The 23342-nt window shown below is 39.3% G+C and overlaps 2 protein-coding genes across 8 annotated transcripts in view; both read right to left on the reverse strand.

Moving 5' to 3' along the window:
- Nup35 (nucleoporin 35) overlaps positions 1 to 15393 on the reverse strand; it is an 82597-nt gene extending 67204 nt beyond the window's left edge. For 2 of the 6 annotated variants that reach the window (XR_016537242.1, XM_090342506.1), the window contains exons 1-4: positions 9152 to 9264; positions 6127 to 6297; positions 5009 to 5136; positions 2978 to 3035 (exon numbers count right to left, since the gene is read on the reverse strand). Coding sequence is in view for 5 of the 6 variants with exons in the window: in XM_090342506.1 (XP_090198632.1) it covers positions 2978 to 3035; positions 5009 to 5136; positions 6127 to 6297; positions 9152 to 9191 (397 nt within the window). In the remaining variant the exon portion in view is untranslated. Of the gene's footprint in view, positions 1 to 2977; positions 3036 to 5008; positions 5137 to 6126; positions 6298 to 8000; positions 8097 to 9151; positions 9265 to 12774; positions 12832 to 15223 lie in introns of those variants that run through there. The other 4 variants (XM_090342507.1, XM_090342508.1, XM_090342509.1 and 1 more) reach the window with 4 other exon arrangements.
- A 5432-nt stretch (positions 15394 to 20825) lies between these two features.
- Dusp19 (dual specificity phosphatase 19) overlaps positions 20826 to 23342 on the reverse strand; it is a 33547-nt gene continuing 31030 nt past the window's right edge. For both annotated transcript variants that reach the window (XM_090342511.1, XM_090342512.1), the window contains one exon: positions 20826 to 21167. In XM_090342511.1, the coding sequence (XP_090198637.1) occupies positions 20928 to 21167 (240 nt within the window). In that variant the 3' untranslated portion in view covers positions 20826 to 20927. The remainder of the gene's footprint in view (positions 21168 to 23342) is intronic.

The following is a 23342-nucleotide window of genomic DNA, read 5'->3' on the forward strand; positions in this document are numbered from 1 at the left end:
AATTCCAACTTCCCAAAGAGCCTGGAAACAGATGCATCTCTATAGCCTCTAAAAATACGAATAGAGCTGGCCACCAGTGGCTCACACCTATAATCCTAGCTACTCAGTAGGCTGAAATCTGAGGATCATGGTTCAAAGCCAGCCCAAGCATGAAAGTATGTAAGATTCTAATTTCTAATTAACTACCAGAAAACTGGTTCAAGTGGTAGCGTGATAGCCTTGAGCTGAAGAACTCAGGGACAGCGTTCAAGCAGTCCAAATCCCAAGCCCCACAAAAAATAAATAAATAAATAGCAAGCATAGAACCAATGCTGATAACTGCTCTTGGGAGAGGAGAGGAGGGGAGGTTCTCCAGCAATGGCTAAATATCTCACCTGTAAAATCTGTGAGATAATAAATTTCTGTTATAAGCCAAAGAACCACTAGGTTCATAGAATGGGGGAAAAAAAAATCTACAGAATTTAGTACTATGAATCAGGTAATTCTCTTAACAGAAAAGTGAAAGAGAAAGAAAGAGAAAGATGGTATTTCCTTAAACAAATTGCAGTACAAAGCTAGCCCTTCAGAATATTCCCAATAAAGATTGAAAAGACATCTTGAAGAAGGCTAGATTACATCTAGAAAATTAAAAGATCCAACTGCTAGCTGGAAATCGCTTTGTCATACATTCTGACAATCTCTGTATTTTAATTAGAACACTTAGCATATTTTATTTTGTGCAACTGTTCGTTTGGTTTATTGTAAATCCACTTTCTTGCATTTCCATTCCATCTATTATATCATTCCCGATGTCTTCTCCTTTCCTGCCTTCTTTTTCCTTTACCATCACCTCCAAACAGATTTGCTTCCTTTTACCCCAATCACTCATTCACAAATTATCCTCATTTCAGTAACATTCTCAAACACCCACAAATTATTCTCATTTCAGTGACATTCTAATCATTTTTTAATTTTTCTGGGCAAATATCAGGTATTACAATGAATGATCTGCAGATACAATAATCTGTACCCATTACCTTTCTAATTTTTCTACTGTTTTTGGTTTGAACTCAGGGCTTTTTGCACTGCCCTTAGGCAATGTCACTTGAGCCATTCAGCTAGCCTCACAGGGATCTTTGAGATAGAGATGTGACTACATACACAACAAAAAGAGAGATGCAAAGTTATTGGTTTTGAAAACAAAGAAAAGAGACCATGGGGCAAGAAATGTTGAGTAGCCTCTAGAATCAGAAAAGCTAAAAACGTATTTCAAGTACCTCCATAAATATAGTCCTACCAATGCCCTAATTTGGCCCAGAGCTATTTCAAACCTTCTGACTTCTAAACTTACAGTTTGGTTAAGTCATCATTAAGCCAGTATTAAGTTTGCAGAAACATTAAGACACAACACAAAATATAGTATTAACTAGGGCCGCAAGTTTGGCCTAATGGTAGAATGCTTGCCTAGCAGAGACCCAGATTCAATTCCTCAATATCACATACACAGAAAAAGCCAGAAGTGGTGCTGTGGCTCATGTGGTCGAGCGCTAATCTTGAGGAAGGCCCAAGAACAGTGCTCAGGACTGGCAAAAAAAAAAAAAAGAAAATTAATATACTAATTAAACCCACTCAAGAGGCTGAAGAGGATCACAAATTTGAGGCCAGACTGAACTACAGAGCAAGATGCCCTCTAAAAAATTTTAATTCTATATGCTTTTGTGTGTGTGTGTGTGTGTGTGTATACATTCTGCTTAATTTTTCCCCAGAATATTATCTTCTAACCTCACTTATTTACACTGTTTAAAAATGGAAATCCTATAAACAGACGCTCCATAAAGTCAGGAGTTACATAATTTGTTCACCATTTCCATCAGCCTGATAAAAAGGTAGGTATTCAAACATTTGCTAAATAAATTTAATGTCATAAACATATGAACATATAAAGAACTGTGTGTGCTGGGCACAGTGCTCAAGTCTGTAATCCTAGCTACTCAGGAGGTTGAGATCTGAGGATCAAGGTTCAAAGCCAGACCCAGCACAAAGGGCCAGAGACTCTTATCTCCAATTTACCTCTAGAAAATGGCAAGTGGGGCATGGCTCAAAGGTAGAGGACTAGCCTTGAGCTCAAGAGCTCAGGGACAGTGCCCAGGGTAGGGTGGCAGCCTTAAGCTGAAGAGGTCAGGGACAGCACCCAGGCCTAGTTCAAGCCCTATGACCCACCAAAAAAATAATATTATGTGCTACATACATATCAAGAATTTAAGACTAGCCAGGCTGGTGGTTCATGCCTCTAATCCTAGCTACTGCAGAGGCTAAGATCTGTGAAATGTCGTTTAAAATCAGTCTGGGCAGGGAATTCAATGAGACATCTCCAATTAACTATGGAAAAGCTAGAAATGGCACTGTGGCTCAAGTGGCAGAGTGCCAGTCATGAGTTAAAAAGCTAAAGGATTCAAAGTTCAATCCCAAGGTTTATGGCTGTTACTTAGAAATGAAGTTCTAGGGCAGCCAGAGCTACATAGTGAGACCATGACTCAAAAGATTTAAAAAAAAAAAAAAAAAGCTATGTGCTAAAGATGATTACAGTGATAAAAAAAAAATGAATCTTAAAACAAAATCTAGATATAGTCAGTGGTTGGTTGTTTCAATGTCATTTAGATTTAGACCTCTGCATTAGTCACTCAACAATCATTCATTATTCAATATGAGTATTCTTTGTCTTGTCATTTGCAACAGCTTTTCTGATTTTACAATTTTTAATAACCCAGGACACTTCAACTATTAAGCATAAATTTAAAAAACATTGTTAATATTTTCAATTGGATACCTACAAATGCATAATATCACAATACATAAAATATTTCCTGAAAGGAGTTATTGACATCTGAGAAGTCTTCATGTTTAAATATATATTTTAAAAAGTAATTATTAACAAAGGTCTTACATTATCTTTGATTGGAAGACAGAATAGGCTTTGATGTTAAAAGGAGTTGTTTACCTGTTCCAGGTGTAGTTGTAACTCCAACAAGAGGACTTTGCATTACTGAAATATTTGTCTACATGAAAACAGAACAAAGTAATATGGTAAAAATGCAAAGACTAACCACTGATAAAGACAGTAATTATAAAAAAGTTATTTCAGTAGATAACTAAATTTTTATCCAATATTTACTAGAACTAGTGCTGTACAGTCTCTAATCAAATCATAGTACCATGAGTATGATTCTTTTTTACTTTTTTGCTATTTATGTTTAGAAGTGTCAACCAGAAATATGCTCGATCCTTCACAGCATAGTTGTTTAAAATAAGAAAACTTGGGCTGGGAGCATGGCCTAGTGATAGAGTACTTGCCTAGCATGCGTGAAGCCCTGGGTTTAATTCCTCGGTACCACATACACAGAAAAAGTCCTAAGTGGTGCTATGGCTCAAGAGTGCTAGCCTTGAGAAGCTCAAGGACAGTCTCAGGCAGTGAGGTCAACTGGTAAAAAAAAAAAAAGAAAAGAGAGAGAGAGCGAGAGAGAGAGCGAGAGAGCGAGCGAGAGAGCGAGCGAGAGAGCGAGCGAGAGAAAGAGAAAGAGAACTTACACTGGATAAGAAGTCCTATAGGAAATAACTAATCCAGTTGCTACCTCATTCTCAATGTACAAAAATTAAAATAATGAAGATAATGAGTCTTCAAATCACCAAATTGACAGAGAAAACAGAAAGAAGATATTTGGGAGCCGATGGCTCATGCCTATAAACCTATCTACTCTGAAGGCTGAGATCTGAGGATCAAAGTTCAAAGCCAGCCCAGGCACTAAAGTCTGTGAGACTCTTATCTCCAATTTATCACTAGAAAAGGGAAGTAGGGTAAGGCATTAGTAGCCTTGAGCTGAAGAGCTCAAGAACAACACCCAGGCCCCCAGGTAGGGCAGTAGCCTTGAGCTGAAGAACTCAGGGATAGCACCAGGCCCAGAGTTCCCCATGACCCACCAAAAAAAAAAGAGAAAAGAAAACAGAAGGATAACAATTTTAATCAGATATTTAAAAATAAAAATACTACAAATTAAAATCATCCTGGACAATGAAAAACCATATAACCGTACACTACCAGTAAAAAGTTATAAAGCTGGAAATGTACCATTACTAGTCCTGTAATTATGAAAAAAAAAGTAGGGGCCGGGAGTTTGGCCTAGTGGCAGAGTGCTTGCCTAGCATGCACGAAGACCCGGGTTCGATTCCTTGGTACCCACATACATAGCATAAAAGCCGGAAGTGGTGCTGAGGCTCAAGTGGTAGAGCTCTAGCCTTGAGAAAGCCCAAGGACAGTGCTCAGGCCCTGAGCTCAAGCCCAGGACTGGCAAAAAAAAAAAAGAAAAAAGAAAAAAAAAGTATTTTAAATCATCCTAGAAACAAAAAAACAATCTAATTAAAATCTAACAAAAGCTGGGTGCCAACAACTCATAGCTATAATCCTAGCAACTGAGGTTGCTGAGATCTAAAGATTGCAGTTCAATGTCAACACAGACAGAAACATCCGTATGACTCTTACCTCCAATTACCCGGGGAAAAAAAGTGGAAAGGGATATGGCTTAAATGGTAGAAGTACTAGCCTTGAGCACAAAAGCCAAGGGACTTCTAGACCTAGTACTGACACCGGGAGGAGAGGAATATACAGAAATCATCTGCATGAGAAAAAACATCTACTTTGCCTTTTCGGAGACAGGGTCTTACTATTATGTGGGCATGATGGCCTGGAACTCTCCTCCCTTAGCCTTGTGAGTGCTGTGATTACAAAGCATGCGCTATGATGGATAACTCAGAGTTCTATTATATTTCTCAGTATATTTCAAGATAAACACAATTTAAGTAGAATCTTTGATAAATTGTGTTTATTTTGTGCAACATAGCTACTTTATAAAAGACTTTAGGGTAATGTTTATCTAATTCCTGACTCCTACTGTGTAGCCACTTAGAAATATAAATGAATTAACTATAACCATCGGATATGAATATTAATCATGGATTATTAAGATATGAACATTACCTGCCTTCTTGAAGCTAAAGGTGTTGATCCAAGTCCTGGGCTGGAAATATCATCGTATATACTTCTAACAGGTGGAGCTCCACTTTTATCTTTATGAGCTGGTACAACTGGTTGTGGTGGCGAGCCACCTACAAGATACAAACATACACACACATACAATCCAATGATAGAGCAATCTTTTATCAATCTTTTATCTTCTAGATTTTTTTAACTTGTGCTTTTGAAATATTGACAAATATAGAATAGCCCTCATCCCTTAAGGCAATTCAAACTTTAATACCTGAATATGCCTGAAAAATAACACTGGGATCTTGTTAAAATTCTTATTCAAAAAGGTATAGAGGAAAGTCAGAGTACAAAGTGCCAAAAAGCACCCAGGTAGTACCACTGTTGCGAAGTCATAGATAGAATTTTGAAGAAAAGTTTTCTAAGTAGCAATTTTTTGCCTTCTTTCTTTTTTTTGGCCATTCCTGGCGCTTGAACTCAGGACCTAGGCACTATAGCACTTTGCCACTTGAGCCACAGAGCCACTTCGGGTTTTTCTTAGTACGTGGTACTGAGGGTTTCCTGCATGCTAATCAAGCACTCTTACCACTAGGTCACACCCCAAAATTACAATTTTTAAAACTCAGATGCTAGGATGAGATCTGAGGATTTGGGTTCAAAAGTCAGCCAGCATTTAAGCATATGTAATAAGAATATTAGCTCAGAGTCTTCTGTTTCAACAGTTCTTACTATGCATAATTAAAACATGAAAGCAGAGTCGGGCGCAGTGGCTCACACCTGTAACCCTAGCTACTCAGGATGCTCAGATCTGAGGATCTAGGTTCAAAGCCAACCCTGGGACACTAAAGTCTATGAGACTCTTATCTCCAATTAACCACTAGAAAACTGAAAGTGGCACTGTGGCTCAAGGGGTAGGGTGGTAGTCTTGAGCTAAAGAGCTTAAGGACAGTGCCCAGGCCCAAAGATCAAGCCCCACAACCCACCAAAAAAAAAAAAAACCTGAAAGTTGCCTTTTAAAGTATAATTTTGCTTAATTTTTTTAAGTCCTAGAATAAATATGGACTATATAATGCACTGATGTACTATACAACTACTCTAAGCAATTCACTTACCTGCAAGTAAAGGTGATCTCATTTCCATAACTCCAACTGAAGGGCCACTAATTGTTCGAGGTTGTGGAGTCACTGGAGCAGGCAAATCACCCATTAAAAATCCAGGTAAGAACTGGGCATTAACTCCTGGCTTTGGAGATGTAGGTGAACCCAGCATCATTGGTTCTGATCCTAAATCAATTAAAAAATAAGTTAAATATATTCCTATCATAAAGATATAACAATCTATCATGAGTATGAGAATTTAATCAAATTTTTTATTAAAGAACAGTTACAATTAATTAAAAAGCCAAAATCATTCCTAGAAACACAAAAGTAAACTTATCTTCTATTCACAATATTAGTCTTCAATAGTTGTTCCTGTATACATTGCACTGGTTTAAAAATCAACACCATTGTCTCTGTAGAGCAAAGTCAGATACATGGATGGATTCAAGTTCTCCAAGCAAAATACTGGAGCTTGAACTCAGGGCCTCACTTGGCTTTTTCCACTTCTTATTGTACACCTCTTTTTTGGTGGAGATAACCATTGTTTTAAACTCTGATCCTTTGTCCCCTAAGCAGCTAGGATTAAAGGCATAGGCCACTAGTGCCTGGTAACAGATTAAAAAGAAAAAAGAATTAGCCAGATATGGTGAAGTGCCAGTATCCAAGCACTCAGGAGGCAGACAAGAAAACTGAAATTTGAGGATCCTCTTCAATTAACCAGAAAAAAAAGTCAGACAAGAGTTCCAAGCCCAGTGCCAGTGGCTCACACCTATAATTCTAGCTTCTCAGGAGGCTGAGATCTGAGGATCAAGATTCAAAGTCAATCTGCCACTAAAGTCCCTGAGACTCTTATCTCCAATTAACCACTAGAAAATGGCAAGTGGTGCTGTGGCTCAAGGGGTAGGGAAGTAGCTTTGAGCTGAAGCTCAGGGACATCATCACCCAGGCCCAGAGTCCAAAACCCATGACCAACCAAAAAAAAAAAAAAAGAGATCCAGCTCAAGTTGTATGCAAGGGTACTAACTTCAAAACCCAGCAAAAACTAGAGAAAAGCTACAGCAGAGATGGAGTGGAGCTCAGTGGAAGTGCACTTGCCTAGCCAGTACAAGGCCCTAAGTTCAGTGCTCAGCATTGGAAAAAGAAAAAAAAAAAAGATATACCAAAAAGAATTGCTGTTCTTAATTAATATTAGATTATTATTCCACATTATATATCATTTGATATTATATATTATTTATTTAATTACATGATGTTAATATCAGTTACATTACCATTCTTATATTTATATAACATTATATAGTGTGTGCTTAACTATATTAATATTACTATATAATTAAATAATTGTATTATTAGACTGGATTAATTATAAGATTCCCTATCTAGCTAACAATGACTGATCTCAAAATTAATTCAAAATTAATCTCCACAATTACATGAGATAATAGTCCCATGTGAAACTAATTTATTCAAACTATTCAGAATAAACTAGTGCAGCAAAATAGAACCAAAAGTCAGATATATGGATGGATTCGAGTTCTCCAAGTAAAATGAGCAGAAGGGTAGCCATATACTCATAACTTTTACGGTAGTAGAATTACATCAAATAAAACACTTGACCTGAGACTTACATGGAATTAAGTTTTGTGTTGCATATCCAATGGTTACTATTATTCTACCAATATTTTATAAAATTAAATGATCGTGATGACTGTAAATCTGAAAACTCAATTTTTTGCCCTAGATGACAAACCTGAGTACACTCAAAAAGTCAAGTGTAAGCCAGGCACTGGTAGCTCATGGTTGTAACCCTGGCTACTCAGGAGGGTGAGATGTGCATGATCATGGTTTGAAGCCAGCCTAGGCCAAAGACTCCATGAGACTCTTACGTCCAATTAGCCAGCAGAAAACAAGTGGTGCTGTGGCTCAAAGTGGAAAAGCACCAGCTCAGAGATAGTGCCAAAGCCTTTAAGTTCAAGTCCCACGAACAACAAACAGATGCGCACACACACACACACGAACCTTGCAACTTGTAGGCAGGAATGGGAGGGTAGGGAACGGAAGGAATAACACTGTCCAAAAAGTACTGTACTCATGTGATTTGTGAAGCGATAACCCCTGTACACAACACCTTAACAGCAATAACATTAAAAATCAAAAATAAATGGGTTTCTTGCTCCTCAAAAGCCATCAATTATTTATCCAGATTATAGTAGACGTAAATACTGACACAGGACTATAAAAGAAGCAAGCCACCAATTCTTCAAAACTGCTAGCAGGAAACGTACCACGCGATGGTTACATTGTAACTATTTCACAGTCACTATGTCACGCTAGGCATTCGACACTGAGACGCTCCAGGGAAACCGAACGCCTCAACGGAAGTATTCGAGCCAGCGTTAGGAAATCGAGTCATAAAACGATCCAAACCACCTTCCCTCCACGTCCCCAAGACGGAGCAAAGACGCAGGAGAGAAGCATCCAACACGGACTCGGCGGGAACGCATGCGCCAGTGTGGCTTCAGCTCGGGCCCTGTCCCGCAGTGCTGCACCCCGGGAGCCACGGCTCCACCTTCGGGCTGGCTTCCGACCGCGCTCCTGGATCTCCACCTCCCGAGCGGACAGGGTCACCTCGCCTCAAGACGGCGCCGGGCCAGGGGGCCGGGGGGCCGGGGCGCCGGGGCGGAGCCAGGGCGGAGCCAGGGGCGCCGCGCGGGTTCCGCCCCCCACACCCCGCGTGCCGGGTCCCCGCCCCGCGCCCGGGCCCCGCCCCCGGACACAGCCTCCGGTCCGCAGCCTGGGCGGCCGGACCCCCGCCCCCACCACCCCGGGGGGACGCGGAGCCAGCGCGCCCGGCTCGGGAAGGACGCGCTCACGACGCCGGAGCCGGCCCGACCCGAGACCGGGAGGGACCACGGCGCTGCTCCGCCTCGGCACCAACGGCCGCGGCCCGACCGCGGCTGCCTCCACCCCACCACGCCGAGGCCCGCCGCGCCGGGGACGGCGCCGGCCCGGAACGGCCGACGGCCGTGTCACTCACCGAGCGCGGGCGCCTGGGGCTCCACCGCAAACGATGCCATCTGGACCGCGGCCACTACTGGGAGACCCAGCGCCGTCTCGATTTTCAAAAATGGCGGAAACGCCCACTCAGTCCCCGGCGAGGGCGGGGCGCGCGGAGCACGCCGTGGCGTCACTTCCGGACATGCGCTCTGCCCGGACGGGGGCCGGCGGTTTTCCCGGCCATCAGAGCCGGTGAGCCGGCGGCTGCGGGGCGTCCTCGGGCAAGGCGGCGGACCAGAGCGGAGCCTGGAATCCACGGGATTCCCCGTGTTTCAGCTAGTGTGTGCCCTTTCTCGACCCATCCCAGGGCAGCATCCTCTTCGTGAACGCGTAACTCAAGGCTGCTCGTTGCGTGTTAGCACACAGAACAGTACAGCCGGGCAAGGGAGGCCGCGGCCCCGGGGCTCGGGCCGCCGCGCTCCTCCTCCCGCTCCTCCTCCCGCTCCTCCTCACTCCGCTCTTCCTTGGAGATGGCCATGTGTTGGTCACACCCAGTCTACGGGTGCAACGTTCAGTGTTCGGTGATGCGATTCCGTAGTCCCTACACGAGCTTCCTTATTCCAAATCACCCACCTGTCCTCTGGGCTTTCAAAAAGCCTACATCCACAATGAATTCCACCGCTGGGTTTAGTTCAAAAGCAATGCTAAGCTGGGCGGGGTGACTCACCCGTAATCCTAGCTGTCCAGGAGGCCGAGAGCTGAGGATCAGGGTTCAAAGCCAGCCCGGGCACAAGAGGACCCGAGACTCTTATCTCCAATTAACCTCTAGAAAACAGGATGTGGGGCTTGGCTCAAGGGTAGGGTGGTAGCCTTGGGCTGAAGACTCAGGGACAGGCACTGGGGCTGAGTTCAAGCCCGTCACCCACCAAAAAAAAAAGCAATTCCAGAATTACAGGTTCTCAGGATTCACATTTTAAAACCATGTCAGTGGACTGTTTAAAAATTTGATCGGGTGTGTTCAATTCTACCAACAAGTTTTGTTCAAGGCTTACATCTACAAATGTGAGCTTGGTAGACAGAATTAAATTCAGGTGTCACACTAGATTACCACCAATTTGATAAATTAAAACAACACAAATTCCTCTTTCTATTCAGAGGTCTACAAAATGAATTTTATAGAATTTTCTAGATGCCACTAAAACTAGCATATTCTGGAGACACTAAGTCCTTACCTTTTCTAGCTTCTAGAGATTAATTGTAGCCAAGAACATAAAGCACAAGACTCAGGGGATCAAATGCCATTTTGGTATGCAGTTGTAATTAAGCTAATCCTGACCACAGTGGCTCAGACAGTAATCTCACATATCTAGACTTAGAAATCCAATTTAAGGCCTGCCCATAGGGTTAGGGGGATTTAGCTAGCTAAATCTCATCGCAATCAATAACCAGGCTTTGTTTATTGTGCTGCAGTGATCTCAGCTATGCAGAAGATATAGGTAGAATAATCATGATCTAATTAATGTGCAGGCAAAAACATAAGACACTGAGTGACTTAAAACCACAAAAACGTCTAGTAGAGCACTATCCTTGAACAAAAGAGCTTACAGACAACGCCCAGAGTTCAAGCCCCAAGACCTACAAACACACACATACACACACACACACCTATGTACGTAGCATCATTAACAAAAGGTAAATCGATGGAGGGGGGGAGGATAAAGATAGAGGGCTCTAAATAAAAGGTAGAGTTGGAAAACATTTTCCCTGAAATATTAACAAGACAGAACAGAAAAAGGTTTGTAAGTTGGGTGATACAAGAAAGGCCTTCAGCTTACTTCAAATACTTAGTTATTATACATGTTAGTATTTTCAGTAATTTTTTTCTCCCAGTTCTGGGGCTTGAACTTGGGGCCTGAGCACTGTCCTTGGGCTTTTTCAAGACTAGATCTCTACCACCTTGAGCCACAGCACCACTTCTGGCTTTGTTTTTCTACGTATGTGGTGCCAAGGAATTGAACCCAGGTTTTCGTGCATGCTAAGGAAGCACTCTACCACTAGACCAAACTCCCAGCCCCAAAGGTATTTTTTTTGTCAGTCATGGGACTTGAACTCAGGGCCTGGCACTGTCCCTAAGCTCTTCAGCGCAAGGCTGTACTTTACCGCTTTGAACCATGGCACCACTTTAAGAAATGTTGCCCTTCAAAATCCATTTATAGCCAGATACCCAGTGGCTCCTGCTTAGAATCCTAGTTTCTCAGGAGACTGAGATCTGAGGATCAAGATTGAATTCTAGCCCAGGGAAGGACAGTCTGGGAGATGCTAAATCTCTAATTAACAAGCAAAAAATAAAACAATATAAAAAACTAGGAGTAGAGATGTGGCTCAAGTAGTTGAGCTCTAGCCTTGAGCAAAAAAAGCTAAGATAGCCCTATGCCTGTTCTTTACAGGCATATCACTCTCTACCGTTTCAATTGCTTAGAGGAAACGTTGTTTGCCTACCTTTATAAGACTTCGAAAGACGGAGCTTCAGAAAGTAAATAGTCTTTAGATAGCTATCTTTGGTTGTCAGTCTTTGCTTGTGGGGGAGGGGGAACTAATTTCCTACTTCTAATTACTTTCTATTCCCTACCTTAACTTTTCAGTAACTATGTTTCTAACTTGAAAATCTTTGGCCTTACCTTTCTTCCTCAACCCCAATAGTATCCTTTGAAGTACATATCTATTGTCACATCTATGAAAATAATTTCCAATACTGTATGCCCACCATTTCTGCAAACCCAAATGTCTTTTTTCTATGTGTTTTCTGATACTAGGCAATATCAGTACATTGGACGTGGAAAACAACTTGTTACCTCTAAACCAACCCCATTCCAGGTGTTTACTTTTTTTTTTTTTTTTTTTTTGGTCATGGGGCTTGAACAAGGCCTGAGATCTACCGCCCTACCCTTGAGCCAGGCCCCATTTCCTGTTTTCTAGAGGTTAATTGGAGAAAAGAGGCTCAGGAGGTTCTTTGGTGCCAGTGCTGGCTTTGAGCTTCCTGAGTAGCTAGGATTACAGAGGTGAGCCACTGCTCCTGGTCAGGTCTTACTTTTTTTGTTACTGTCTTAGAAACTCACATATTTAAGTCACATTTTAGAAACAGACCAGAACTAAGAGTCATATTCACTTGAATTAGAGCCCAGTGCTCCTATTTAAAATCTGTATAATTTGGATTTGTATTTAATTTCTGGATTTTTTATTTTGGTAATGGGACTTGAACCCTGAGCCTGGCATTGTCCCTGAGCTTTTCAGCTCAATGCTACTATCCCCTACCCCTTGAGCCACAGTGCCACTTCTAGTTTTCTAGTGGTTAACTGGAGATGAGTCTCACAGACTTTGGAGCCCATGCAGGATTTGAACCCAATCCTCAGGTCTCAGCCCCCTGAGCAGCTAGGATTACAGGTGTGAGCCATTGAGCCTGTCTCTGCATTTTATTTTTTGTAAAATAAAAACAATTATCATGAATATTTACATTTTTTCCACCATACACTCAAATACCAAGTCTTACTTTTTTCTGCCTTCTCAATTTTTAGATAATTTCCAACTCTCCATCTCTCTCTGCCTTCAGTCTTTTACACTAACCCTAACACAAATAACCAAAAGTTCCCACTTTGTATACATTACCTGGCTATCCAAAACAACTTCACGGGGGCAAGTATGGTTCAATTCCCAGAAGCTCTCCTGAGAAAAAACAAAAACCAAAATCCTGACTTATTGTTTCTTACAGCTGCCTCCTCTTTGTCAGATTCCACAAGGCTCACATGGGCAGCACAAACCAACTAACAATATACATCATTAGCATATATACATTCTCACCTGGGAAGCCCGGAAATCTTTCATGGCAAGAGGGCAGGTACACCTCTACTTAGAAATTTCACTAGGCTCCCCTGAAAGCATGGAATCCACATTTCAGCCTACTTTTATGTTTGAGTATTTGAGAGCTCTGCTCTCAAAAAAGTCCTTCGGCTTATCACCCTAACCTCCTTCAATTCATTCTCCCATTATCTTCCTCTGCAAGCACCCATCTTCTTGTGATCAGAGCTTCACATTTTCACACTTTGCTCAGAAAAATTCTGTGCTTATCATATCTTCACATCCCCCTGCCTTCCCATCCCTTATCCTCCAGTATGGAAGAAACCTGCTCAAACATTGTAGCCTCAGTCATTTTTTTTTTTTTTTTTGCCAGTCCTGAACTTGAGCTCAGGGCCTGAGCACTGTCCTTGGACTTTCTCAAGGCTAGAGCTCTACCACTTGAGCCTCAGCACCACTTCTGGCTTTTTTCTATGTATGTGGTACCGAGGAATCGAACCCGGGTCTTCATGCATACTAGGCAAGCACTTTAACCACTAGGCCAAACTCCCGGCCCCTTGCCTCAGTCATTTTTCTGGTTCAGAACATCCGTTGTATTTTCTTTGCAACTCATTTACTAAAAGATAATTCAGTTTTTGTTTTCCTAGCTTTCTTTTCAGCACCACTAACTGGATTTTCTTGCAATGACCATTTCCCCGTCTGTCTTGTATTTTATTATTTTTTGTGTTTACAAATGTTGAAAATACAATTAAAAGAACAAATTAGGGGGCCAGGAGTTTGGCCTAGTGGTAGAGTGCTTGCCTAGCATGCACAAAGACCCGGGTTCGATTCCTCGGTACCACATACATAGGAAAAAAAAAAAGCTGGAAGTGGTGCTGAGGCTCAGTGGTAGAGCTCTAGCCTTGAGAAAGCCAGGACAGTGCTCAGACCCTGAGCTTAAGCCCAGGACTGGAAAAAAACAAAACAAATTAATGATCAACTCTAAAATATTGAACAAATGACAATTAACATAAGGTACTTGATTTACATTTTGAATATTTTAATGTTTTAATTATAAACTTGGTGTATTCTACTCAGAGTGCTTGTTATTGTAAGTGAAGATGTGCTTATAATTCTAAGATTTTTAAAACTTGTATTATCTTGATAAGAAAGTCGCAAAAATTCTGATTGTTAAACTACAAACTTGCTTACTCACCATATACAGGAATATTAATAACCATTCAACACTTTGCTTTTCTACTTTCTGTTTTGAACACACTGAATAAGATGTCACACGGAATGGAACCTGTTCCCCATTTCTTTGTTTCTTTTGTGCCAGTACTGGGGCCTGAACTCAAGGTCTGGATGCTGTCCCAAAGCATTTTTTCTGTTTTACTTTAGCCACACTCCCACTTCTGGCTGTTTTGGTTGTTAATTGGAGATCTGAGTCTCTCAAACTTTCCTGCCTGGCTTTGAAACTTGATTCTCAGACCTCAGCCTCCTGAGTAGCTAGGATACCAGGCATGAGCAAATAGGCATTCAGTCCTTCTATTTCTATTCTGGATTAGCGGTTCTCTAAATGAACTCCTCCCATGACATAACTTTTCATCCAAGTGCTGTTTGTAGACTACTGATTTTTAGCTTAGATGAAAATTCCTTTAAGAGCATAGGGTAGATTCCTGGGAAATACAACAGAATTTCTCTGGTTGGTGGAAAAACATAGGAACAGGGCTAGGGATAGGGTAGAGCGCTTGCCTAGCATGCATGAAGCCCTGGGTTCCTCAATACTATATAAACAAACAAAAAAGGCAGAGGTGGCACTATGGCTCAAGTAATAGAGAGCTAACCTTCAGCAAAAGAAGCCCAGGGACACTTGCCCAAGCCCTGAGTTCAAGCCCCAGAACTAGCGAGATTAAAAAAAAAAAAAAAGAGGAAGATGATAAGTCCCATTGAGTCAGGGTTCTGTTGACTAATCTGTCTTCCAACAGTAGAAGAAAGCTTAGATGAATAACCTTGGAATTCAACCTAAAAATTTATTCTTCGCAATATATATTTCAACTTTTTTCTAAACTCCAGCAAACTTTGAAAAAAATCAGAAATATATAGTCTCAAAGTTTCACTAACCTTGATGCATTTGTAACTGTATGTCATATATACTGAATGTGTATCAACCTATTTATAAATGTCTATGAATGTGATATTTATATATAAATATAAAATCAAATTGTTTGTTGGATAAAAAAACCAAAGAATTAAAAAATTAAAATGAAGAAAAGATATTCACCTTCAGTAAGACTAGAAAAAGATGGAGTCTGTCATCTTCAGAAAGTTGAAGGAAAGGGAGCCTTTACCATCGATGCTGCCTCATCTCTCTGGTTGGCAGATAGTATTTACCATGGACTGTCATTCACTTCGATTGTGATGTCACACAGAAAGCACATGGAGATGCTCTGACTTCTCTGACTTCTCAGTGCCAAAGGACAAGGATCTCTAAGATGCCTTCATGATCTTTAAGGTAGAAGGATCATCCTGAAAAAAATACAAGTCCCATTACTTGTTATTTCTATTATCGAGCTCTAATAATAAACTGAAACCACGTATTTTTCTTTTGTTCTTTCTTTCTTTTTCTGTTGTTGTTCTGCCAGTACTGAGGCTTAAACTAAAATTCCGGTCTGTCCCTTAGGTTTTTTTACCCAAGGCCAGTGTTTTATCACTTAAGTTACAGCTTCACTTCTAGATTGTTTTTGTAGTTCATTGGAGATGAATTTCACTGACTTTGCTGTCCTGGCTGGCTTCAAATCATGATCCTCAGATCTCAGTCTCCTGAGTAGCTAAAATTTCAGGCATGAGCCACTGATGCCTGTCTTTGGCACATTTCCTTTTTGAGAAATTATGACTGCTTCAGTTTTACTGCTCATTATATATCTGTTTACATGGTTAAGGCCTTCTTGATTCATATGTGTCTAGAAATAGATTTTCAATTTATTAGAATGTTTTCAAATTTTTCCTTGATGACCCTAGGAATTTCATTAATATCGTTTTTTTGTTTTTTTGTTTTTTTTTGCCAGTCCTGGGCTTGGGCTCAGGGTCTGAGCACTGTCCCTGGATTTTCTCAAGGCTAGGGCTCTACCACTTGAGCCAGAGCACCATTTCTGACTTTTTGCTACGTATGTGGTACCGAGGAATCGAACCCAGTCTTCGTGCATGCTAGGCAAGCACTCTACCACTAGGCCAAACTGCCGGCCCCAATATCATTCTTTTTTTTTTTTTTGCGTTTTTATTTATTTATTTTTAATATATTTTTATTGTAATTAATAGAAAGGTTACATATTTGCTAGATAAATGGTGCCTTAATTCCCACACATTGATACCCTTTCACATGTCATGGTCCCCATTTCCCTTCCTCCCTCCCCCACCCCTCATCTTGTTTCCCCCCCTTCCCTATCCAATTTCAGATAACCAAATACAATTATATCCGATATATCACATAACAAAGTGAGATAGTGTAACAATATGAAATAACCAAGGGACAGTAGAAGTGATGAGAGATAACATAGTACATTAAGGACAGCAATCATTAATTATATGGCTTATGTTTACATCATATTTTAAATGACAAGTTTAACAAACAATTGTTCAAGGAGGAAATCTCTAATTACATTCCCAATATCATTCTTTTCTAATTGTTTTAACTTGGGTCTAGTCCTTCCTTCCTCCAGATACACTGTCAATATCTTACCAACCATTTTTCAATGCTTGCTTTGAATGCATACATTTTTGAATGCTTATAATATATAACATTACAATTATGTCAAGTCTCAGCTTTGATGGAAAACAACAATTTATTATGCAAAAACTATGTTCATGTATGCAATAAAAAATGGGAATGTAAAAAGTGTTAGGGATTAAAATAGCGTAAAACCTAAATACATAAGGCCATATAGGATGAGGCTAAATGAAAGGATCTCCAGGATATGAAAGCAAAAGCTTTATCTTGTAAAAAGTGTTAGGGATTAAAATAGTGTCAAACTTAATTACATAAGGCCATATAGGATGAGGCTAAATGAAAAGACCTTCAGGATATGAAAGCAAAAGCTTTATCTTGTGTGACTGTTGTTCTTAATGTACTGTTATTTCTCTTCTCCTTTGTTGCCCTTTGCTTAATCTCATATTGTTACAGTATCTGACTTTGTTACTTGGCATATTGTATATTTATTTGTTTATTTGAAATAGGAAAGGGAAGGGGGAAACAAGATGATTGGGAGGGGGTGGGGAGAGGGAAATGGGGACAAAAACATGAGAAGGGGTATCAATGTGTGAGAAATAAAGCACCTACTACCTGGCAACACCACCAACAAAAAAAAACTACCAAATGAGGTCAAAGAATTAACAACAAATGGTCCAGAAGCATGGGCTTTATGCCTAGCATGCACAAAGACCCAGGTTCAATTACTGAAAAAGCTGAAAGTAGCACTGTGGCTCACGTGGCGGCGGAGCACTAGACTTGAGCAAAAAAGTGTCCAAGGACAGTGCTCAGGCCCTGAGTTCAAGCCCCAGGACTGGAAAAAAAAAAAAGAATTAACAACAAGCAAGTGTGGTGGTAGGTGCCAATCTGTGTCCATATAGTTTCAAAACAATCATGCACAGAACATCCATCAGTTTATTTTGACTAAAAGTACTTTAAACTTTCCATGTAGTTTTCATTGACAATTTCTTCAACTTCACCAGTATTAAAACCTTACTTTAGTTTTTCAATTCACCATATATTGAACATAGACTCTAAAATACATGGTTTTTGCTTCTTCCCCACACATTTCTATTTCATTTCCTTTTTTATTTTAAGGAGCTGTACAAAAGGGTCTCAATTCAACAAGTCAGATTATGAGTACAAAGCATCTTGATCCATGTCATTCCAACTAGTTTTTAACTTAGAATGCAATAACAAATAAAACAAGGTATTTCATCCTGAATGAAATACATTAACAGGAGAAATATATATTTATTAAGGTATGCAATACCTACAAACAACAAAGGGAACATTATGAATAAGTATACAAAACCAATCAAAGCTATACTTGAAATAGAAAAATGTTAGCTATGTTATTTTTTAAAACATGGCAATGGAAACAAACCACACATATACAGAATAAAAAAAAGCTATTGTATGTATTTCAACAACATAAAACCTCAAAATCTAGTTTAAACTGCTACATAACTACTGGATGACCAAGTCTCTTGAGAGAGAATCCTTTAGGCAGGAAAATAAAAGATTCAGAGTCATGTTGAAAAATTAAAATGTATCATCATGCTATACTTTTGTTACATTTAAATGTACTGTGGTTTTACTGATAAAGGTAATTCTTCACTAAACTAACAAAATAGGTATCATCTAAATATTATATTTATATATGGAAAATTCAATAATATTTCCAGAAAGGACCTTTTTTCTATATACATTTGAAAAACTAAAATTATCCATGTTAACAAGTTATGGTAGGTTCCCTAAGACATTAACATTATACATTAGAATCAAAGGTTCCTTAGAGTATGCACACACATTTTTATGTCCCCATCAAAGTTGTAGGAAGATATTTTCAGTAAGCATTTAATACTAATACTCCATTTCCTCTGAAATCTTTTTCTTGAGTTAGTATACTGGTCTAAATTATTTCCTAAAAAAAACCTCGAGAACAAAATAGATACTTTCAAAAGACCTAGATATTTTCAGTTTTACAGTTTCAATTATATGTAATTACAATCCTATATACTAAATCATAGTTAGAAAGCCTTATAAAGACTAAAGGATACTCAAGGAGTTGCAATGCCTTCATGGGTTTGATAAAATTTATTGAAATTAACTCCAGGAAATGGAGTCAGTCCTTTTCCTTTTTTTTTTTTTTTTTTGTCTTGTTTCTTGGTTTTATTGTCCTTTTTGTGGGAGTGGGGGAAGGATAATGAAGGGAAAAAGAGTGAACAAATGCAGCAGTGATACTCAGTTGAAAACAAACTATACATACAACATGTGGGCAGGGACAGGAGGGAAAAACTGGGAAACAGCAATGGAAGCAATTGTCCAAAAAGAAATATACTCATTGTCTGACTTAAGAAACAGTAACTCCTCTGTACATCACTTTTATAATAACAACCAACATTATTTAATGGAAATTTTTAAAAATCATTTGTGTATTTGTGGGGGGGTACTTGTACTTGAACTCAGGGACTCACACTCTTTCGACACTAGTAGAAAATCTATTCACAGATTGCTTTTTATGCTGGTACTGGGGCTTGAACTCAGGCCTATGTGCTGTCCCTTATCTCTTTCGCTCAAGGCCAGTGCTTTGCCACTTGAACCATATCTGTACTTCCAGCTTTTTGGTGATTATTGGAGATAGACTCTCAGGGACCTTCTTGCCTAGGTTACCTTTGAACCACAATCCAGATTTCAAGACTCCTAAGGAGCTAGGATTACAGAGGTGAGTCATTGATACCTGGATAGAAAATCTATTTTTAAAATAGATTAAACAAAAACTACATGAAATATTTTACCTCACTCAACACAGACTCATATGTGATATGAATGTTTTTCATTTATACCATATTATAGAATACTATAATATTATATAATCTAAATATATAATATCATAATAACGAAGTTCTTCCCCAAAAATAATAAAAGTAGGCCCAGTGGTGCATCTTTGTAGTCCCAGCTACTCAGAAGTAAAAGGCAGGAAGATAGTGATTCACGGGCAATCCTGGCAAAGGAAGATATTTTATTTGAAAACAAAACAAAACAAAAACCTGAAAGACTGGAAGTATGACTCAGGTAGAGTGAGACTCTGAATTCATTCAATCCTTGGTAACACAAAATACACATACACACAAAGGTATTTCCATATTAAACATTTTCCCATAGGCCTTAGGAAACCAAAAGAAAAAAAAATCCGAGGGACTGGGAGTTTGGCCTAGTGGTTAAAGTGCTTGCCTGGCATGCACGAAGACCCGGGTTTGATCCCTCGGTACCACATACATAGAAAAAAGCCGGAAGTGGTGCTGAGGCTCAAGTGGTAGAGCCCTAGCCTTGAGAAAATCCAGGGACAGTGCTCAGGCCCTGAGCCCAAGCCCAGGACTGGAAAAAAAAAAAATCCGACAATAGAATGCTAAACATTCTATTGGAACACAGGCCCAAAACATAAAGGAATATGATAAATAATAAGTTCATAGTAATATGAGAGAGCATCTACACAAATACTTCAAAAATTTTTAAAAATGAAAGAAATAGAATTTTAAAAACCAAAATGAAATGTGGACATGTATTCACAAGGAAATTTAAAACTTTTCTAACTACTGTAACCACTATATGTTAAATAAATCTTAAAATTCTGATATACTCCTGGAGTAGTCATATTTTAACTTTAAAATTCTTTATCAAAAAATGTATTCCCCTCAAATAGAAATCAAGTGGCACTTCAAGGTTTTTGGTTCATGAACTCAGATGCTGGGATACAAAATGCTAAAATTCCTCATTAACTGATCTATTCTTTCTGTAATATAGCCTTAAAATGTAAGCTTTTTTCTTCTATAAAAATCAAAGAGCGGCCAGGAGCATAGCCTAGTGGTAGAGTGCTTGCCTAGCATGCACGAAGACCCAGGTTCAATTCCTTGGTACTGCATACATAGAAAAAGCTAGAAGGGGTGCTGTGGCTCAGGTGGTAGAGATCTAGCCTTGAGAAAGCCCAAGGACAGTGCTCAGCCCTGAGTTCAAGCCCAGGACTGGCAAAATAAATAAATAAAAGAGATACACAAACATTGTAACAACAAAGAGAAAGCAGTATAGTTTTTAAATGTATTCAAACACTAGTTCAGAAAAATCAAATTGGCCCTTATTTCCACTTGTTAATAACAAGTTTACTTGTTTACTCTCCCAAAAAGAGGAAAGATGGCTGCCAATATCAAAAATTGCATTTGTCCATCATCTGTTAGAATGAAACTCATGAGCTATTGTTCTTTCCCAGTTCTGGTGTGTCGTCATACAGATTGCTTTCCTTGCACTCTTGATAGGTACGAAGTTGCTCCATGAAGCCAGAATTTGGACATATAGAAGGTCTTGCATTTTTCACCAAAGAAAATGCACCAGTAAAGGAGATTTCTTCAGAATGCATCAGGAAGCCTATTACAATTGTGGCAGCCCTGGAAACGCCTGCATTACAATGAACAAGAACCACACCACCCTGCAAGAAAATCAAACCAAGTGATGAATTCTTCATTTACGGTTATTAAATCAACTACGCATAATCTTAGGCATGAAGCAAAGTTCCATTTTATCTATTTATTAGACTTAATTTATTTTTCAAATATAACTCATTGCAACTAATGAATGGGAAAATAAATCAATTACTATATCCTACGATTGAAATGCTAGGATGATATATTTGGAATTGTAAAACAGTATCATTAATAAAATAGGAGTAATCTAGTAAAGTGTAATAAAATTATAAAAGCTGTAGTTTCTATTGAGCATGTCAACTTAATAGCATAATGTATATGAATGATAGAAAAAACCCCTGGAATATACATATGGAAACATAAGACATAGCCACAAACTAAACAGAAAGACAGAAATATTCCAAGTATACAAAGTATTCGCATAAGGAAATTAATGCCACTGGCATGGACATCTATGTATAAACATCAGCAAGAAAGCCAGCCACCAGTGGCTCTCACAAGTAATCCTAATTATTCAAGAGGCTGAGATCTAAGGATCATGGTTCAAAGCCAGCTTAGGCATGAAAGTCTAGTGAGACAATTATCTGCAATTAATCACTAGAAAACTGATGTGGTGCTGTGGCTCAGAGTGGTAGAATGATTGCTTTGAGCTGAAGAGCTCAGGGACACAGCTCAAGCCCAGAGTTCAAGGCCTATGACTGACAAAAATAAATAAATAGGGGCTGGGAGATTGGCCTAGTGGTTAAAGTGCTTGCTTAGCATGCACAAAGACCCGGGTTCGATTCCTTGGTACCACATACATAGAAAAAAGCCCGAAGTGGTGCTGAGGCTCAAGTGGTAGAACTCTAGCCTTGAGAAAGTCCAAGGACAGTGCTCAGGCCCTGAGCTCAAGCCCAGGACTGGCAAAAAATAAATAAATAAATAATCAGCCAAAAAAAAAAAAAAAAAACCTGAAGAGAGTGAAAAACAACACATCTCAATAAACAACCATGTTCCCAGGTACATGATTATTAGTAAGTCAGCTATTTCCAAGTGAAGTGCTCAAGGCTTGAGGAATTCTTGGTCATCTAAAGTACTTTTAGTTTCCATTAAGAAGAGTAGCTCACTATAAGAGCCCGGAGTGGAGTTTTCAGAAAAATAGCTTCTTTTTCCCCCATAGAGTTGAATCTGTCAGGCATACCTAATAAAAGTGTGTACATACATCAAAATATTTTCTTGTCTTCTTGAAATGCTGCCCTTGACATCTTATTGCTGTTTGTATTTCTCCCTGTATCTATCCTCTGTTAGAATGCCCATCTCTTGAGATTTGCTTAGTTGGTTGCATAGGAATATTGTTATTTTCCATCTTGTCCGCTAACTCTTATTCAAGAACTACGGGCAGAGGTATATAGATGGAAGCGGTCCTTGGTTACTTGGTAGTACTGAAGATTTGTCCAAGTAACTGGCTGCACAGAATGTAATAGAAGCTTTTCTTATTTTATTCTTAAAATCAGTATCTTTTTACAATATTCTTTCTATATGATCCTTTTTTGTACTTTTAAGAATATTTTTATGACATTCAACAAGCACTACTTTTTAAAAGGGGGTCTTCAAGTGAATAAGTAAAAAAATATATTGTTATAGGTAGAGGAAAAAATGTTACCAAAATTTGCATCTTCCTGCATATACCCAAGCTCAAAAAAACATTTTGTCTTGGGTCAGTTCAATACTTACTAGTTTTGAAATCTTTATCATCAAACCCTTTCTTTAAGTTTAAAATGCTGTGGAATATGACATGTTTGAGAAGAGAGTGAGCTCAGAACTTAGATGGGATTCTGTAGATTAAGTATGCTAAGTATACAATATATGTTTTAGTTTTGTACTTATACCAAGAAGATGTGGTCACTAAAAAGTAAAAACTATGTAATACTTAAGGTACTCTTGCTTTGTCAAGCTGTTTGCTCTAGTTCGTAAGATCATTGTTACTCTTAACTCTGGAAAAGTGATGTAATCTGGTAGCAATGCAGTACTTCAAATAAAAGCATTTACATTAAAAAAAAGAAAAAACTGGTAGCCAATATCTGGAATCTGGCTTAATCAGAAACCTGAGATCTTCCTGGTGGCAGTGGCTCATGCCTGTAATCCTAGCTACTCAGGAGACTGAGATCTGTGGATTGTGGTTCAAAGCCAACCCAGCACTA

Source organism: Megascapheus bottae, chromosome 12 (assembly GCF_031878675.1).
Source record: "Megascapheus bottae isolate mThoBot1 chromosome 12, mThoBot2.hap1, whole genome shotgun sequence".
NCBI classification, from domain to species: domain Eukaryota; kingdom Metazoa; phylum Chordata; class Mammalia; order Rodentia; family Geomyidae; genus Megascapheus; species Megascapheus bottae.